This window comes from Schistocerca cancellata, chromosome 9 (assembly GCF_023864275.1).
Source record: "Schistocerca cancellata isolate TAMUIC-IGC-003103 chromosome 9, iqSchCanc2.1, whole genome shotgun sequence".
NCBI lineage: Eukaryota > Metazoa > Arthropoda > Insecta > Orthoptera > Acrididae > Schistocerca > Schistocerca cancellata.
This window is the reverse complement of record NC_064634.1, coordinates 102401552-102421221: the sequence shown is the minus strand read 5'-3', so window position 1 is coordinate 102421221 and position 19670 is coordinate 102401552. Positions and strand designations below refer to the sequence as shown.

Here is a 19670-nt window from a genome sequence, read left to right as displayed (position 1 = left end):
TTCTATAGATGCTCCTGCAGTTTACTATTACCGCATTAATATTGTTATTTCCTGTTGCGTTTTGCCTACTACTACCTAGTCGTGTCTTAGGAGGTGTCTTGTCGGACCTAGGAAGGGAATTCTCTAACCTAAAAAACCCACATATGCACTCCACACGTACTCCACTACCTTTGTAGCCGCTTCCTGCGTGTAGTGCACGCCTGACCTATTCAGGGGGACCCTACATTTCTCTACCCAATAGCGGAGGTTGGGAAATTTGCACCCCGGATCTCCGCAGAATCATCTGAGCCTCTGGTTTAGGCCTTCCACTCGGCTTCACACCAGAGGACCGCGATCGGTTCTGGGAACAATACTACAAACAGTTAGCTCATATTCCACCCCGCAAGCGAGGCTTTCCGGCTTTACCAACTCCGCCAACCGCCTGTATGAACTGAGGATTTGCACCCAGTGCTCTCTATCACCGTCGGCAGGGCTGCCTCCACATCTTGGACAAGACCCCCTAGCAAGCAGACAGAGTGAACACTGGCCTTCTTCCCCGACCTTTCCACTATCTCCCTAAGGGGCTCCATCACCCGCCTAACATTGGAGCTCCCAATCACTAAAAAACTCCTATGCCCGTGTGCCTGCTCGGACCTTGCTGAAGGAGCGGCCACATGTCCACTCACAGGCTGAGCGGGTGATGCCAAACAGCCAGCCTCCACATTGACCCTCCACCTCGTGCGCCACGAACGCCGCTGAACCCGCCACTCCCCTTGGGCAGAGGGTGGCCCAACCGCAGACAGAGTGAACACTGGCCTTCTTCCCCGACACCTGGGGTGTACCATGCGACGCACCAGACTCCCCACTGCCGCTACACTATGAGGCAGCGGCCTGAAGACGGCTGACCACGGCCATCAGCTGATTGCAAATAGTGGCCAGCTCCTCCTGCGTCCGTACACAGCAGTCACACATCCTATCCATCCTAAGAAATCAATTTACTGTAGAGTGTTAATCAACTTTTAACTAGACTGCTAATTCACTAAAGGCGGCTGATAGCTGACTAAACTGTGGTTACTAGACACTTCTCGTTGATAACAATGAAAATAAGCACTACCAACCTCTGGACTGTATTCAAAACAGACACTAGCAGTACTGGCACTACAGCTGACTAAAGGGACTCACTCTGACTGTATTCAAAACAAACACAAAATCTATGGACCACTATTACTAGTACTCGAAAATTAAAGCTTATTAAAAGCAAAAACACATGGAAGAAGAAGTGACAAGTAAGAAAAATACAGTTAATACTTAAATTAATGTAGCCCGCTGCACAGCAGATGTGAAGCAGACGGCAGTTACTTCACCGAAAGAAATAGAATCCATCATAAAGTCCTTGAAATCAAAGCATCCTAGTGGTTATGATAACATATCAACAAAGTTAATAAAAGAGTGTTCATGTGAGCTTAGTTATATCTTAAGTTATTTGTGTAATCAATCACTTGACACAGGAACATTCCCGGACTGGCTTAAATATGCTGAAGTTATACCTCTCCACAAGAAAGGGGACAAAGAAATGCCATCAAATTACCGACCAAGCTCAGTTTTGCCAGCTTTTTCAAAAATCTTTGATAAGGTTATGTTCAAGCGTCTACTTAAGCACCTTAGTGAAAATAACGTACTGTCAAAGTCACAGTTTGGGTTTCTTAAGGGTTCTGATATTGAGAAAGCTATTTACACTTACAGCAAAAATGTCCTTAATTCATTGGACAACAAATTAGAGGCAACTGGCATATTCTGTGACCAGTCAAAGGCGTTTGACTGTGTGAATCACAGCATTCTTTTAAGTAAATTAAAATATTATGGCATCAATGGTAGTGCTGCAAAGTGGTTTCAGTCATATCTTACTAATAGAAAACAAAGGGTGTCATTACGTAACACTTCAGCAGTCGGCAATCAGACATCATCTGACTGGGAAGAAATTACATGTGGTGTTCCCAAGGTTCCATACTCTTTCTTGTGCATATCAATGACCTGTCATCTTTACATTACCAGATGCCAAGTTTGTCTTATTTGCAGATGATACAAACATTGAAATAAATAGTAAATCAAATATAAATTTAGAAAGGGCAGCAAATCAAAATTTTACTGACATTAATAAGTAGTTCATAGCCAAGTGAAAAGACCCACTATATGTAGTTCAGAACTTCCAAGAGATTTCCTTCTGGTGTGTGTAAAATATGATGACATGGAAATAGGAGAAGCTGAGAGTGTAAAATTCTTAACATTACAACTTGATAATAAATTCAGTTGGGAGCAACATACTAACGAACTGCTAAAGCGCCTAAACAAGTCTGTGTCTGCAATGCGAATGATGTCAGACATAGATATAAATATAAAAAAACTGGCATATTTTGCTTATTTTCACTCCATTATGTCATATGGTATCATATTTTGGGGTAACTCCACAAACAGAGAAAAATTTTTAGAGTACAGAAGCGTATAATAAGAGTAATTAGTAGTGTAAATCCAAGAACATCATGTCGAAACCTATTCAAAAAATTGGGCATATTAACCACAGCTTCTCAGTATATTTTTTCCTTAATGAAGTTTGTTGTAAATAATACATCTCTTTTTCCAACTAACAGTATCAATACTAGGAATAAGAACAATATACATAAAGATTTTAAATCACTTACTCTTGCTCAGAAAGGAGTCCAGTATTCGGCAACGCATATTTTCAATACGTTACCAGCAACCATTAAGAGTTTAGGTTCAGACAAGCCACAATTTAAACATAATTTAAAAGAATTTTTGGTGGCCAACTCCTTTTCCATCCATGAGTTTCTTAACAAGTGCAGTAGACCATTTTAATGAAAATTTATTATACTTTAATTTTTGACAATACTTGGTTGTAACAGCCAAGTAACTACCTACTGTGTGATTAGCAACTTGCTTTATATGTTCAAAACATAAAATTGTGCACTTCTAAAAATGAAAAAAACCTTGTACCCTCTGAATATAACATTAGTGAGTCACAGATGGAATCTGTAGTAATACAAATACTTGGGTGTAACACTTCGAAAAGACATTACCTATGCTCATTCGTGGGTAAAGCACATCTCACACTTTAGTTTATTGGTAGAATACTAGGGAAATGCAATCATTCTATAAAGGAAGTTGCTTACAAATCATTCATATGATGCATCCTAGAATCTCGCTCAGGTGTGGGGGACTCCTACAAAAGAAGATTAGTAGGGGATATTGAACGAATACAGAGAAGGGTGACACAAATGGTCACAGGTTTGGCTGATTCTTAGGAGAGTGTCATTGAGGTTTACCAGCACTGAACCGGCAGTGTCCGATTCCACCCCTCTGCTTTGACCCATGACGTCACAAATATGGAGCAAACGACCATACACCACAACTCCAATATGGCGCCTATGACGTCATTACGTAAACATGATAACACACACACACACACACACACACACACACACACACACACACACACACACACACACACACACACACATTCCACAAAAAACCTAACGACACCAATGGGACAAACAAGGGAAATTGGGAGTTTGAGTGGGGACATAGTAAATATAAACAAATTTAGACACACACCCCCATACCAAACCACACAAAATGACGAAAAAAAAAAAAAAAAAAAACGACAACACAAGACGCCCCAAATTCCACTAAACACAATATCCTCTAGAATTGGACACTTCCCTTGACCTATATAGCTCAACAGCAGCTCCCGATCCCACAAATTGGAATCTAACACTTCCCTTAACCTATATAGCTGAACAGCAGTACCGATACCGGACCACGCACAGCCACAACCACAAATTGGAATCTAACACTTCCCTTGACCTGTATAGCTCAACAGCAACTCTCGATACGAACATCCACAGCCACAACCACACACTGTAATGGAACACTTCCCTTGACCAACACACAACAAATACACTAAGAACAAGAAAAATAAAATCTTACAACAACAAAGCTCCGGCGCTGCAACCTGGGTCAGCCACCACAACCGCGCGCGCGCACACGCACAAATAAATCACAAACCAACGAAAAAATACACAACCAAAAGAAAGACAAGACCCAACCCACCCACACCCCAACCCCCCTCCCCACAAAATAAAATACCCATAAACAAAAACCAAACGCAAAATAAAAAAATTTCAATCACACACTACAACTCAACAAAAACTGCAACAAAATAGATCCTCCACAACTAAATCACATACCAACACCCCCCCCCCCCCCAGCCGCAGCCATTCATTCACTCACCCACCCTAACCAACCACCTTCAGCCTGTACATCTTACTAATAGTCCTAAAAAAAAAAAATCGCCCTCAGGGACGCTCTTCCGCCAACAGTACTCATCTAAATGTGAATGAAGGTTGGAAGAGCGCCTCTTCCTCCTCCCAAGAACTGACTTAACGGCCCCCCACACCCCCTCTATAATATTCGTACAAGCCCCCCGTCTAATAATTTTTAAACTCTAAACTATGGTTAACAACTAAATGATTGTACCCCCTCTCTCACCCAACCCCCTATAAGAGGAAAAAGCATCTGAATCTACAGTGGAACCCAGTTCTATGAACTCCTCAATTAACCCCACTAATTCCGCCTTAGAATGCCCCCCCCCCCCCCCAACCCTGGAAACACATTCCGAACACCCAGCCCTCCACACCCAGAGACCAACCACATATTACACCTGCCATACTTCCTTTTCTCAAACTGCGACTCGTCCACCTCCACCACAACCCCAGGCCCACCCAACTTACCCCTGTACTTAATAAACTCTGAACATACTCCATGACAAAACGAAAACCAGTCAAGCACACTCCTCTCACTCACACCAGTACCATGCGCGCAAAAACTATGTGAGGATCTATAACAAAAGTAATACGTCATCAATATAATCTCACACATGCCCAACCTAGACTTCTCAAACCAGGAACTGCGACGTATCGAGCGCCACTGGCCATCCTGGTCCGAGACACTGGGACTTTGGCCAATCTTATTTCATGCCCACAAACAGAGCACTTGACCACCTCTGTTATCAAACCAAACAACTGTAAAAATTTAATGAGCTCCAACAGAGTCGCACCCATTGTTGCATTCAAGCAAATACTACTGATTTTATCCTTCATATCCATACCCAACAAAAACAGCAACAAACTAATTTACTCAAATTAACACACGACATACAGCGAACAGCACTACAATAACTTTCACACAAAACCACTAAATCGTTAACTCAATGAAACCAATTCCGCTCGAAACACAGCCAAAACACGAACCAGCCACTATAATCAGTAAGACCGAACTGAACTCATTACACCACACAACACAAAACCCCTAAACACACCACCAGAGGGCACCACGAACCGCAACACAATGACACCAACAAACACACCACACTCACAATCCAAACTCCACGCCGTCATGACATCACACATCACAACAGCCTTACGTCACGAGTCAAAGCCGACAGGTGGGATCGGACGCTTTGGTCGACCCGAAGAAAACTATCCCGAAAAAGTCTACCGTTGAAGTTTGAATAACAGGCTTCAAAAGATGAATCTGAATATACTACAACCCCCTACATACTGCTTCCACAGGGATTGTGAGGGTAAAATAAGTTACTGCATGCACGGACGCATTTAAACAATTGTTTTTCCCACATTTCAATGTGAATGGAACCGTAATAAATGGCACAATGGGACATACCATTTCGTCTGCACTTCACAGTGGTTTGTACAGTACAGATGTGGATGTACAGACCAAACCCAAGTTATTTTTACAGGGGTAAAAATGAATAAAAAATATGAAACACTATCTTCTCTCCGGAAAAAAATTGCACAGTAAATTGCCTAAGGATATTAGAGGGAAAACTAAAAGATATATATGGCTGTTAAATTAATATATACTACACAGTAAAGGATTAATTGGAGATCACTATACAGGGATTGTTACAAAATTAACACACATTAATAAGAAACAGCTCTGACAAGCTACAGCACACAATGAAAATACAACAGATTTTACACTAGCACATCATACCCACCATCCAGGATACATAAATATTAACCTCCTTCCATTTTCATGAGCTGAACTTCTTGTCCGCACAGAGAATGACACTCACTCAGTTCTCTTCAGTTAGATGTACCATCATATATGTGATAGAGAAAGACAGAGAGAGGACTGGATTGTTTAGTCTGCTCAAACTCATCACAGAAATCTGTAGCTTAGCTTGAGGTCTAGGTTGCACTGGAAGTTGACAGTCTGGTTGTAACTGGTCTCAAGCCACACAAAAATGATGTTTCACATCATATCTAATATTAACTTGAGAAAGTCAGAAAACAAATTAAGTGCTTCATAACACATAACTCCTCACTTTTCTAAGTAGATCTTACTCCTAATATGTACCTTTTCAACATTCCTCTTAACAATTTGAAATTGAAATAAATTAATGTGGAGAGGGTTCATGTCAATAGGAATATTTGATAATGAGGCTTCGACAAATGGTGTAATGTTAATGATTGCTGTGATGTTCAATTTTGGGGTGCACCTGTTACAGTTTTGTGGAGACAGATTGGTCTTTAGCTTAGCCTGATGTCTAGGTTGCACTGGAAGTTGATAGTTTGGTTGTGACTGATGAAACCAACAGACATGAAACTGGGTATTCATACACAAACAAAAGAAACAAGTAGGCATTGTGGCCAAAAACCTAGTTGCCTTTTAAAGAGACATCAAGACCAAGAAAGAAAAAAACGGAAATGACTTCTTCCAGATCTCTAATGGTTCCATCTGTAGAAAAATCACCAGACTCTTGTGGGACAGCATCCAATCCATTTCATTTCTATAAACAAAAACAAATGAGCTGTTTTCTATGGCTGAATACAATGTTGTCATCTAAACCTAGGGATACATCACGCCAATGAATCACACTAGTGAGACAGACAATCATAACAGTGTAAGATATGTGCAAGGAAACCTAAATGTAATAGCCAAGCAAACTGACTGTCGTAATGTGCTCCTTGGAGCACAATCAAGAAATAAGCTGCAAGAAAATCTGTCGTCTGGAATTCAAGTTACAAGGATATCATAATTAGGAACTTCCAATAAGAATTATAGCAAACTGTGTAACAGTGATGGAAGTTTCCTTTTTATCAAAACCTGTGAGCAGTACTCAAATCAGTAAGTTAGACACCTCGTTTAGAAAACTGAGGGGATGCACATTGGAGGCATGCAGGAAAAAGCAACCATGGATAAAAGGGAACAGGGAGCACTGGGATCTGACCTTGGTCAAAAACACCTTCCAACACAATAACTGAAGTACATGTAGTGACCACACTTAAACACTACCCTTTGAGATACAGTTTTGCTGAAGCTGACCATGTTGGTCAATATAATACGAATTCAAAAATGGAATCATCTTTTCTGTGAACCTAAAACATACATAAGAGAATCATGTAAAACTGTGCGTTTGCTACTCAACTCTCTGCGTTTGCACCTCCAAAACTCACAGAACAATTCGTGTTGCTTACAACAGCCTTTCAGAAAGCAACTAATACCTACTTTACATCATAATTCAGGTTCCACACGTCTACAATATTAAGTACCCCACCAAACACACACACACACACAGAGACACACACACACACACACACACACACACACACACACACACACACACACACACACACACACACACACTCTCTCTCTCTCTCTCTCTCTCTCTGGCATCATATGTCCATTAATTATGTTGATTCTCGTTACATGCTCTGTGTATATATATGTTGGAGCTACTACTTATACTGTATTAATAAGTAAATAAACCTTAACACAACAAAAGACTATGAAAAGGTGGAGTAGCAAGAGAGTGAAAAGGGGGAGGCATTATGGCACTGTTCTAGACACTAGTGTCAGTTCTTAAACCGTGGAGAGAAAAGAAGAAAACATATCTATTGCCAAGGCCAAATTTACAAAACACATGAATTTAAGGAAACACAGCTTTATTTGTTTCTTTATAAACAATGTAATGCACCAATCTCCAACAAACACACATTAGTTGCACTGGGTCTCCACTTAGTCCATTCTCGTCTTCAGCTGCTTCACGGTGACTTTGTTTTTTTCAATGATGTACACAACTGCTCCCCATCCGGAAATTGCATCTCTGTCAACAGCATTCAACAGTGCTTGCGATATGGCTTCGAAGAGCTCATCCGGACCTAGGTCTGGTCGCCACAGAGCTTCACACATTCCATAGAGTTGTTCAGTACAAGTTCCACCGACTACAAAATCTTCTGGGATATTTTGGCAACCTATGAGGTCCATGTTACAAACAAATGGCTCAAACGTTTTAGGATCTAAACCCGCAATTACCGGTTCGACAAAGAAAGGTCCAAATCTTTTCTCATAGAGTAAATTCGAAACCATTGCTGCAAATGTTTTAGGGTGGATATTCCTGTTTTCTTTCAGCTCGTAGAGGTTAAGGCGAAACTTCAGCTTCTGATGCACGGTTTGCGTGTCGGAAGCTAAACCTGGCAAAGCCATATATAAATGTGGTCCCATTTCAAATATCTTCTTGAAGTCGGTTGACACTGTCTGAGCTTGAATTCCAAATCTTTTATCAGATGCTATAGCTACACAGTCTTTACCTTTCATTGCGATAATCGCCCCACCGTTATAGGCAAGTACAGACATTTCGGCAGAACTGACTGTAATAAAGAACGACACAATTAATAGGACACTACACAATCAAAATACAACGTTATTTTACAAAAATGTCTCATTTACCGACCTCAAATGACACAAACAGGCTCCAACACGAGAAACAAACAACTTGTATATATTCACTCGTAATGCTGCAGTTTCATCCAGAGTGTATACATATTCGATGTTGCAAAGATCATACGTAGCAGAGACTCCAGTTTGACAGCCATTAAATTGCAATGACGGATCATTTTTTTTTAATTAATTTCATATACCTCGCATCCATGTTGCGAATTTATCCCTCAGATGTACAACAGTTACGTAAATATACGTTCAGAACAATAATCAGTTTAACTAACGACAGGAAATCTGCTCCGAAAATTCTCACGTATATCCTCTGTTTATTTTCGGGTGAAGAGAACTGAACACAGTTTATAATAACTTTATATTTCCTGCAAGAAATTTAATCGTTAAACTTTCTAAACTAAATTTAAAATAAAAATACAATTGAATCATTGGTAACAACAGCGATCACTGCTAATTCTTTCCTTTGTCCTTCAACACACATTAAAAAATCAGTCACTCTCTGTAGGTTTCGTAAACAGTTTATTTTACTGGTAGATCACTATCAAGCTACTATAGTAAAACTATCATATGACAAATTTAGTCTTACGTATCGTATCGGGCACACGAAGAAAGTCTGGACTATAATATTTCCATCTCCGCTTTTCGACTCGATAATCAGTAGCTGGAGCATGGATAATTGCAATGGATAATCGTCGTTTGCGAAAACAAAGATATAGTTCTGTGGTCCAGTGATATATTTTGTATGTGACGCGGACTTTTCAAGAACAGAGTCGCGCGTTTACTGCCTAGCTTGTTTCTGTGAGTGGCCGCTAGGTGGCACCGCCTTCTCTCTGTTGCCATATAAAACTACTTTGTTTCGGCCACGAGAGTGTCAGTTTGAAATGGGAAAGTGCTGTAAGTAAAGAAAACGTATGTCCAGTGAAATATACGTGAGCATAAGATAACGCAAAGCGAAAGACTGACATAATGCAGGCATTCTGCAGTGCTGAAGCGTCTTAGACATGCAGGTAAAGCTTTCTTACTGTTCTTTTTGAGTCACAGGTTTGCTCCGACAAGTAGCTTGCTCAGCTGTTGGCGTGGTTGTAAACAACGTGGTGTTTGAGGCTACTGTAAACAAACGTATAATCTTTCTTACAGTTTTATATCAGTGCTATACGTCTTTGAACTGTTAAATTAATCTCGTTTCTTATTACCTTGTCTGTAATTACAGGTGTATAGTCACAAGAAACAACAAATTTTTTGCATGGCGCAAGGATTAGTTTTTGAATAAGTAAAATTTTTTTCCCTATTTCCTTAAATATTGTTAAACAATATATTTGTGATAATGGTGTATATCTCTTTGCAGATAATGAAAACTTCGAGACGGACGAAAGAATTAAGAGAAGATTAATTTTCTATATCTGCAAGAAGTGGAGTGAATTGTGTTTGTGAAGTGAATTTTATTGCCGACTCCGTTGTGTGTTTATACTGTAATTCTCACACGTATCGTGAATGCAAAATGGCAGGAGAAATTGATACGAAGTTGTACGTAGTGGAATATTTAGGAAGCACTCAAATAGACAAACGATTTTCAAGACCTATGGTGCGATGGGTTATTGCAGAAATCAAGAAACGCGGTTTCTCCGAAAAGGTAAGATACAGTTCTACTGGCCAGGGAGGGAGCTTTTGATATTTTCTGTGGATTACATATAATAACATGGAAAAATCTTAACATGTACTCAGTGGCAATCGGTTTTATTTTCTTAAATATGAAATGGATGTTTACTCGGTGCGAACGCACATGTCGATGGAAGAAAAACACTGTCATCATATAGCCCATCTTATATCTAAGTGTTTGCCGAAAATCCCGAAGATGGTTCTCGAATATATTTCTTTTTCTTAATAAAATTATTCTTGTCAAGGTTGAAAACCAAAATAAACTGCCAGCAGTTTGTCGTCGCTTTGCAATGAAATTCTGTGATTAAGATACGGGAAAGGTGGCACTACGGCGCATCATCGTTTGTGTTAGCTAAGTGTTTCATGATTTTTAAGGGTATCACATCACAGTCCGGAAATACGTGTACGAATTATCTAGAATTTTTTATTTTATTATTTCTTTCATGAACACAGCTATGTATCAGTAATCAGTGTTAACAATGTGTCCATGCTTTCAAACTGGAGGACTTACGCGATGGAGCGAACACAAATCTACGGCTTGCTGTGATAATTTAGTTCTTTAATTGTTCGTTTGGCACGCAAATGATTAACTTGACATTGAATTCTTGCTCTAGCAATGGATAGCTCGATTTATGTTTTGAATGATTTTCAATTTATGCCACACTGACGAAATTCCATTGGTCGCTAGTCACCACGCGTTTTTCTGGTAGTGTTGATGACATTTTTATTGATGTTTGCTTTTTTTTTTTTTTTTTAAACATGCGTTTGATCTTTCCGTTTTCGATGGGTATTAATGTCGGCAGCGGACCGGTGCACAGTCAGCTGTAGCGCGGCGGCTGGAGCTGTTGTGACCCTGGGTTACGCAAGGTCGAACTCCCACAGTTGCTTGTTGAGCACCCAGAGGCGACAGGATTGCTTGGTATGCACAATGACGGCGAGCTTAAAGATCTCTCCGAAATCTGAGGTGGTTCCGTCGGCGTACTACGTGCCAGAAGTATATAACCCCGTCTCATTCATTCCGAAATTAATTTTTTTTTTTTTTTTTTTTTTTCGGAGCATCCCGTCATTGGCGCCGAAGTCTTGTTCTAGTAGCAACGATTAAAGATAGTAAGAAATGAAGAAATACAGGCTGTTCGTCAATACAATTGCGAATCATTGTACACAGCGGCGATGCATTGCTGTTTCTTCGTATTCCTCTTTTCCCCTATTGAAAGAATCTTATGTTCAAACTAACACCATTCCCATATGTTTCCAGGTTTCCTAATAATCCTTCGACACACTGCCTTGTAGTTACAAACTATTTTTGCCATTCTATTTCCCATGCTCTTTCTTTCCGTGGTTTTTGATTTTATCATCGGTACAATGATACTAATCTCTACAAGCTTTCCTGACTAAATCGTTTCTTACTAGGATAATGAATATCCTTTGATATAAGGGATCTCGTCTCTATCTGGCTTTCGTTCTTTTTGGCATTAAGTTTACCTTTCATAAAATAGGTACTGGTACAGCCATAATCATAGTCAGTCACGCTTTTGTTTTCAGATTTCATTTAGTTGTTTAGCTAATAGCTTGTAATCTACGAAGTTTGTTCTTGAATTGCATTACTTTAGTAATGTTTTGAGATCGGTAGATTGTTGTCCGAGCAGATCTTACTCAATTTATGAAGAGCAAATTGCAGGCTATTTTTCGTTGTATACGTGTAAGGTTGTATTGCAAAACAGTCTGGAAAGAAATGGCATTTAGTTTGAGAAGCGTATAAAAACACTAAAATTAACAATGAAAACTTTGACACATTGTTCGTCCGTTCACTCGAAAGTATTCTTTGACATACTGATTGGAAATTGTTGTAACTGTTGACACATTCAGCTGTATTTGTTTTCTGTAATTTGACAGTGATGGTACGTAGTGGTAAAATAGTGTTATTAGTCAATATCTCTTATCTAGACATTTGCACGGCGACTAAACAACAAATACTCTACACAAAATTTATGCAAACATTTTGGTATTAGGTATCAGTTCCACGTTAAACAATGTGCACCTCCCTAAAAAACTGATCCTGTCTAACATACGTGACCACTAGAGTTGAGTATCAATGGAAGCACACATTCTCCAGTAAGAGTATTGCACTTGCTAAATTTACGAAATTAGCGAATTCTACCCGAATTATTGAATAAGCAATATATTGCGAATAGGAAAAAAGCTTGGTAAATGGTCGCTTGGTGCAGTGAGTGGAAATTGACCCTCAACATAAACAAATGTAACGTACTGCGCATAGATGGACAAAAAATCTTATTATTGTAATATTATAAGACTGCAGATCAGTTACTGAAAATAGTTACTTCGATAAAATATGAAGTAACCTTATGAAGCGATATAAAATGAAACGACCACATAAAACTAATTGCAGGTAAGACAGATGCCACTGGGATTCATCGGAAAAAAAACTCACAGGAAATAGTCCAGGAAGGAATTGCAAAACCCTCGTCCGATCAGTACTTAAATATTGCTCGTCAGTGTGGGATCCATCTGAGGTAAGATTGAAGAACATGAAAAGATCCAAAGAAGAGCGGCGCGTTTTGTTACGGTTTCGTTTAGAAAGCACGAAAACGTCAGAGATAAGCAACTATTGTCTTCAGTAGTAGGCGCAGCAGGAGAGGCGTTCTGCACGACTTAAAAAGTTCAGGGAGGCTTCGTTTCCAGAAGAGTCAACAAAAATATTGCTTCCTCCTTCGCATATCTCCCAAAAAAAAAAAAAAAAACATGAAGATAAAATCAGAGATTAAAGCCCACACGGAGGCTTACCTGTAAGCGTTCTTCCCGCGAACCACACGTGATTGGAACAGGAAATGGGAAGTGATTGTGGTAGACCACACACCGGAGTATAGATGTAGAGGGTACCATAAGTCTACATCTATATTCTGCAAATCGTCTGTCGATGTGTGGCGGAGGGCAGTTTCTGTACCCCTGATACCCCTTTGCCTGTTCCGTTCGCGAATAAATTACTGTCCACAAACTCCGTGTGAGCTCAAATTTCCCAGTTTTGTCGTCTAGGTAAGATTACGATATCTTCATGGGCGGAAGAAGTCATTACCTGACTGTCCTTGGACTGTGTGTTTTCGGGATTTTAATAGTAAACATCACCGTGAGGCACAGTACCTCTCTTGGGGGTTCTGGAATTTTGTTGAAAAAACAGAACACCATACTGAAGTGATTATGGTCGCACAGACATGCCAGTAATTTTACCGTTGGAGTCAGTATTAAGTTGTCATCTGGAAGAGACCGAACAAGTTGACACAAACGAAACAAATCGGTTTCAATTTATACACAGACACAGATCATAAAGGGTAGACCGTCGGTCAAGTTAGACAAGAATGGAGTACGAAAACTAACGCATCACCCCTGAAAGAAGTCACATTTACTCAAAACTCTACAGATAAATCACAGCATACTTTCTTAACTGTTGTAGCTAGTTGGCTCTTTGAACTACCGAAGTAACATAGTACCAGCCGTCTATAAACAAACGACCTTTGGGCAAAAATATTATTAATTAATTGCATTGAGGCCACCAGGAGCAACAAATCCCTCCAAGAACTTGCGCTGGCACTAAAAGCGAAATGCACAATCGCAAAGCGCAAGCCGCAAGCGCGACAGATTTCAAATCCATGGAATGTATTCCCAGCTGCGATTACGGAGAACCAGCAGCTGTATAATTGAATGCCAATAAAAATCTGTGCCTGTCAGGGATTAGCACCCGGATTTCCAGCTTGAAGCAAGCGATCGTCTTAACAGGTTTGGTTATCGGTGCACGACTCACGGCTAGACCAAAAATTCCATATGTCGTCGTCCATATCACAACCTGCATTCGTACTCTACGCATATTCCCGTAGGAGGTCGGTGGCTGGCGTCGCCATGTAAATACGATATTGCAGTGCCTGTGTTCTTAACACACGCTTGCAACAGCCAATACACATCATGTAGTTCATAACGACTGTGGTCACCACAGGGCCTGCATATCTAGATCTACATTTACACTCCGCAGCCACCCAACGGTGTGTGGCGGAGGGCACTTTACGTGCCGCTGTCATTGCCTCACTTTCCTGTTCCAGTCGCGTATGGTTCGCGGGAAGAACGACTGCCGGAAAGCCTCCGTGCGCGCTGGAATCTCTCTAATTTTACATTCATGATCTCCTCGGGAGGTGTAAGTAGGGGGAAGCAATATATTAGATACCTCATCCAGAAACGCACCCTCTTGAAACCTGGACAGCAAGCTACACCGCGATGCAGAGCGCCTCTCTTGCAGAGTCTGCCACTTGAGTTTGCTAAACATCTCCGTAACGCTATCACGCGTACCAAATAACCCTGTGACGAAACGCGTCGCTCTTCTTTGGATCTTCTCTATCTCCTCCGTCAACCCGATCTGGTACGGATCCCACACTGATGAGCAATACTCAAGTATAGGTCGAACGAGTGTTTTGTAAGCCACCTCCTTTGTTGATGGACTAAATTTTCTAAGGACTCTCCCAATGAATCTCAACCTGGCACTCCCCTTACCAACAATTTATTTTATATGATCATTCCACTTCAAATCGTTCCGCACGCATACTCCCAGATATTTTACAGAAGTACCTGCTACCAGTGTGTGTTCCACTATCATATAATCATACAATAAAGGATCCTTCTTTCATGCATGCAAGTCCGAAGGAGCATTGCATCTTACTTTTTAACGACCCAGCCAATGCAGTATCGTAGATTTCAAATAGTTCTTCTCAAAGGAACGTAAACACATTAAATTGTCCCGTTATTGCCAAGATGAGTGTCACTGACAAGCTGTCACGGTGCAGAGAAGTGTGGGCTGATTTGAAACTTCCCAGATCCGAGTCCTGGTCCGCCACAGTTTTAATCGGCCAGGAAGGTTCGTGTTGTTATAGCGACCAGTATTTACGGTGTTGAAAGGGAGCTGCAGTTGACAAATCTCAAGAGTTCCAGACCTAGACAAAATCCCTGTCAGATCGCATACAGAATTTTCAGGTGATTTTTTGCTACGCTGCAGTATACCGCAAATCCCTCGACTGTAGAGGATCGACAGTTTCCCACAGCTGTGAAAAGAAAAATTACAGGTCACTCCTATCTTCAGTGAACGCAGAGAAATTGTTTCACGCTATTACTGCCCTATGCTACGTACCTTAATCTGTAAAAGATATACACACACCACAACTTGTTGAAACACTGTGTTCTTCGCAGCAGGTAACACGAATTTTGAAAAAGTCGATCATTTCACTCGACTAGAGCTTTTCGCACACGATGCACTTAACAAGGGGATCGCACCTATTCGTCATCACAGATTTCACCCAGATTTGTGGTACGTGAGGGGCTCAACCAGAAATGGAAGTGACAGAAGTAGGAGCTGCAGATGGCCAATCGTTCAGAAAAGGCAGCATTTTTAGCGCCGGTGGGGACGAGGCATGACGCAATTCACGTCAGTGTAGTTTGCAGGCAGTAGCCGGCGCAACGAAAAGAAAACAGAACGGTAATCGGAGGGTCGTGGAGTCCAGTACTTGTTACTTACACTGCAAATAAACCGAAATAACGCTCAGTCTGTCGTGTTCATTAATATTTTCATAAAAGGCATGAAAAGGAAAGACAAAGGAAAATTTGGGATTGCAAAATAAATATTCAGAAAGCGTTGTAAGACTTACACGAGAACTTTGTATATAAAACTGGATACACAAGCTGTGGCATGGTCGCGAATGGAATAGTGATCTGAAAATGTAGAATAAATTTCTTTTGTTTCACGCCTATGGTCACAAACCCCATTCCTCCTCGAATATTGAATACAGCGTCTTTATTCATTACAGAATTCTCATACACCATAGATAGCAATCAATTATCTGTGATGTTTCTTGTGTTAGCCATGTGCAATGACACGTCTCGAATCATAGATGGAAATATTAAAGTTCTGCTCCCTCTCCTCCGTTCCCCGTGGTTTAATTCCTGCAGAAGTTGCATTGGGCACGAGTTCAGAGGTTGGACCGTGAGTGAATGAAAACGTGTCGCCTCGCTGGATGAATAACACTGGTAGAGTTCAGGTATGTCATCATGGTGACCGGCTGCTGGATGCATGCACCGTGTAACGGACGCAGGTCGGTGGGGGCAGCAAAGGGTAGGCGGAAAGTCCGCGTACCCTCTAGTATCGAATGCTAATTGACTGGATTTGTTTTAGCATAAGTGCTTACTTAAGTATTAAGCGTCCAATAAATTGGTATGTTCTCTGTAAGCACTTTTCCCTACGCCTCCATGTTCTTCTTGAAATATTTTTGAGCATGTCCAGCGTTGCAGTGCGAAATGCATGCTCAACAGCATTGCGCAGTTCTTCCTTCTGATGAACCACGATTTATCGACCGTCCTGAAAAATGTTTATATATGAGCTCGTGCACTTCAAGTAACGCAGCGCTCCGCCTTGCTGCAATCATACGCGTTCTGCTAGGCCCGTCTCCTCAAGCTGGGAACCACGTCTGTAACACGTCTAAATAATTTGCGTCATTCACAGTCCCTTGAAAAAAGTACGGTCCAAGATATGTCATCGCTGCCCATATAATTACGTGAGGCGGGTTCCTTTCTAGCTCCTCCGCGTAATGAGACTTCTCTTTGGCCCAAACGACAATATTTCTAGCGCGTGAGCTGCGATTAATGGCACATTGATCTGAAAACGCAACCTTGGCACCTTCAATGCGTTTTGAAACCGAGTTAGCAAAGCACGCCATGATGAAACGCGCTCATTCGAGTCTGTTTCCCGCAACTCTTTAATGAACGTTGGTCGTAAAGGCCTGACCTTAGCCTTTTTTTCATGTGATTTCGAACTATTGTTCTCTGTATACCCAGTTCCGAAGTACGTTTACGCGTCGACTTCATAGGAGACTGTTCAGTCGAAGCAGATATTCCGCCACACCTTCTCGTGCCATCTTCAGGTCTTCAACACTACCAAAAGCACGAAGCACGTCTTTCCCTAACGAGAAATGTCTTCTTTCCTGGAATACTCCCATAATCTCTCTTTGTCTGCCCTGTATGTTGTCGTTCGTGCACCCACGTACTTAGCACTAAGCGCTTCTCAATACTGTAACTATGACTTGTCACATCGGCCGTGGCAGCGAAAATACGTAAACAGGAATCCATCTACATCGATACTCTGCAAATCACATTTAAGTGCATGGCAGAGGGTTCATCGAACCACCTTCACAATTCTCTATTATATCGCACACGTAAACATGTATCCCAGCAATTGAGTCCAACAATTGCTAAGAAGTAACATAGCTTCAAACCTGCATAATAACATTTGATCCTAAAGAGCGGTTACAGGAGTACGGGCATTTCTCGCCAACCCTGTACGATATTATAGGGGACATAACGCCTTTTACTTCCACGGGACCGGTGGTAATAATGGAAGTAAACGCTGACAGCTGTGGACTGTGAGAACGATATTGCGGACAACCGGCATCCATTTGTGCTTAAAGTCTTCCCCGACGGCGGCGACAATGACGACGAGGATGTGCTCGGAACGTCATTTCTCAGGAAAAATTCTTCTTCAAATTAAAACCTATGTTTAATACTAATACACTTCATTTCTCCAGGAATGTCCCCTTTGTCTGTGCTGTTCTGCTTTTTATGTTCTTATTGCTTCGTCAGTTGTTGTTTTACTTCCAAGGCAGCAGAATTCCTTCAGTTCGGCTACTTCGTGGTCCCCAATTAACATAAGCTTGTCGCTAATCTCCTTTGTGATACTCCTCATTACTTTAGTCTGTCTAGGTTTCCATACATCAATCGGGAAAAACGGAACTTTTAGCAGCAAAACGCATGAATGCTTCGTGAAAAATTGCGGCCATTTATAATGCGCTAAAAAAACTATTAGTCATGATCGCCATGTTTATTAATTTTATACTGCCTTACGCGCTTCGGGCTTGCGTCGTTCTCATAAGCTTTACAAGAGAAATACATGAAAGAGTACCAGTGAAAAACATTGATGAAATGCATGTCGCAAATAAATCGAACAAGAACTCACCAAAATATCTACAAAAATCACACACTGGAAAATCCAGGATGGAATGTAACAATATTATGGAAAGTTGCTACTCACTATATAGCGAAGATGCTGAGTGAGTGGCACATAGGCACAACAAAAAGATTGTCACAATTTCATCTTTCGGCCAACAAGGCCTTTCTTCGGAAAGGCACACACACACACACACACACACACACACACACACACACACACACAGGACTGCAGCCTCTTTTCAGCTGCCAGAACAGTTTTTTTGTTGTTCCTATAGAAGCTTTCGAAATGTGGTGCTACAGAAGAATGCTGAAGATTAGATGGGTAGATCACATAACTAATGAGGTGTTGAATAGGTTTGGGGAGAAGAGGAGTATGTTGCACAACTTGACAAAAAGAAGGGACCGGTTAGTAGGACATGTTCTGAGGCATCAGGGGATCACAAATTTAGCATTGGAGGGCAGCGTGGAGGGTAAAAATCGTAGAGGGAGACCAAGAGATGAATACACTAAGCAGATTCAGAAGGATGTAGGTTGCAGTAGGTACTGGGAGATGAAGAAGCTTTCACAGGATAGGTTAGCATGGAGAGCTGCAAGAAACCAGTCTCAGGACTGAAGACAACAACAACAATCTGCGGCTCAGCGTCTCCGCAATATGCGTTGCTGCATCTGGATCACGGGGTCCCAGGTTCGATTTCCGGCCGGTTTGGAGACTTGCTCTGCCCTGGGACTGGGTGTTTGTGTTGTCCTCATCATTTCATCATCATCATTCATGAAAGTCTCTTAATTGGACTTTGTAAGGATTGGGGCTGATGACCGCGCAGTTTAGCGCCCCACAAACCAACCATCATCATCATCATCATCATCATCATCATCTCCGCTATATGGTGAGTAGCAACTTTCCTTTCCATAATATAGTTACAAAATATCTACAAAACATTCTTACGTATAACGGAACAGAATTTGTCAAACATAAATACAAAGTATCTGGACTACGTTGCATGATGGCGCTTCTGAGTGCAAACTGACTCATTGTACAATCGAAGTATTAGGTGAAGAAGCCGCCACAACGCATACCGTACAGAGTTACTGAAAATTATATGTTTTGAAAGACAGAAGTACTGATACAACTTACTGATACAGTGTAGTTTTAAATAACAGAT

The 19670-nt window shown here is 41.1% G+C and overlaps 2 protein-coding genes across 2 annotated transcripts in view; one reads left to right on the top strand and one right to left on the bottom strand.

Annotated features, from left to right (window-relative positions):
- Window positions 1-8004: 8004 nt before the first annotated feature.
- LOC126100369 (proteasome subunit beta type-3-like) lies at window positions 8005-8929 on the bottom strand. The gene is made up of 2 exons (XM_049910977.1): window positions 8810-8929; window positions 8005-8726 (listed from the first exon to the last, which is right to left on the bottom strand). The coding sequence occupies exon 2, from the start codon at window positions 8710-8712 to the stop codon at window positions 8095-8097; it is 618 nt and encodes a 205-aa protein (XP_049766934.1). The 5' UTR covers window positions 8713-8726; window positions 8810-8929; the 3' UTR covers window positions 8005-8094.
- A 736-nt stretch (window positions 8930-9665) lies between these two features.
- Window positions 9666-19670, top strand: part of LOC126100174 (TBC1 domain family member 4) — an 874659-nt gene continuing 864654 nt past the window's right edge. Inside the window, exons 1-2 of the mRNA XM_049910723.1 lie at window positions 9666-9815; window positions 10154-10438. Of these exons, the coding sequence (XP_049766680.1) occupies window positions 10307-10438 (132 nt within the window). The 5' untranslated portion in view covers window positions 9666-9815; window positions 10154-10306. The remainder of the gene's footprint in view (window positions 9816-10153; window positions 10439-19670) is intronic.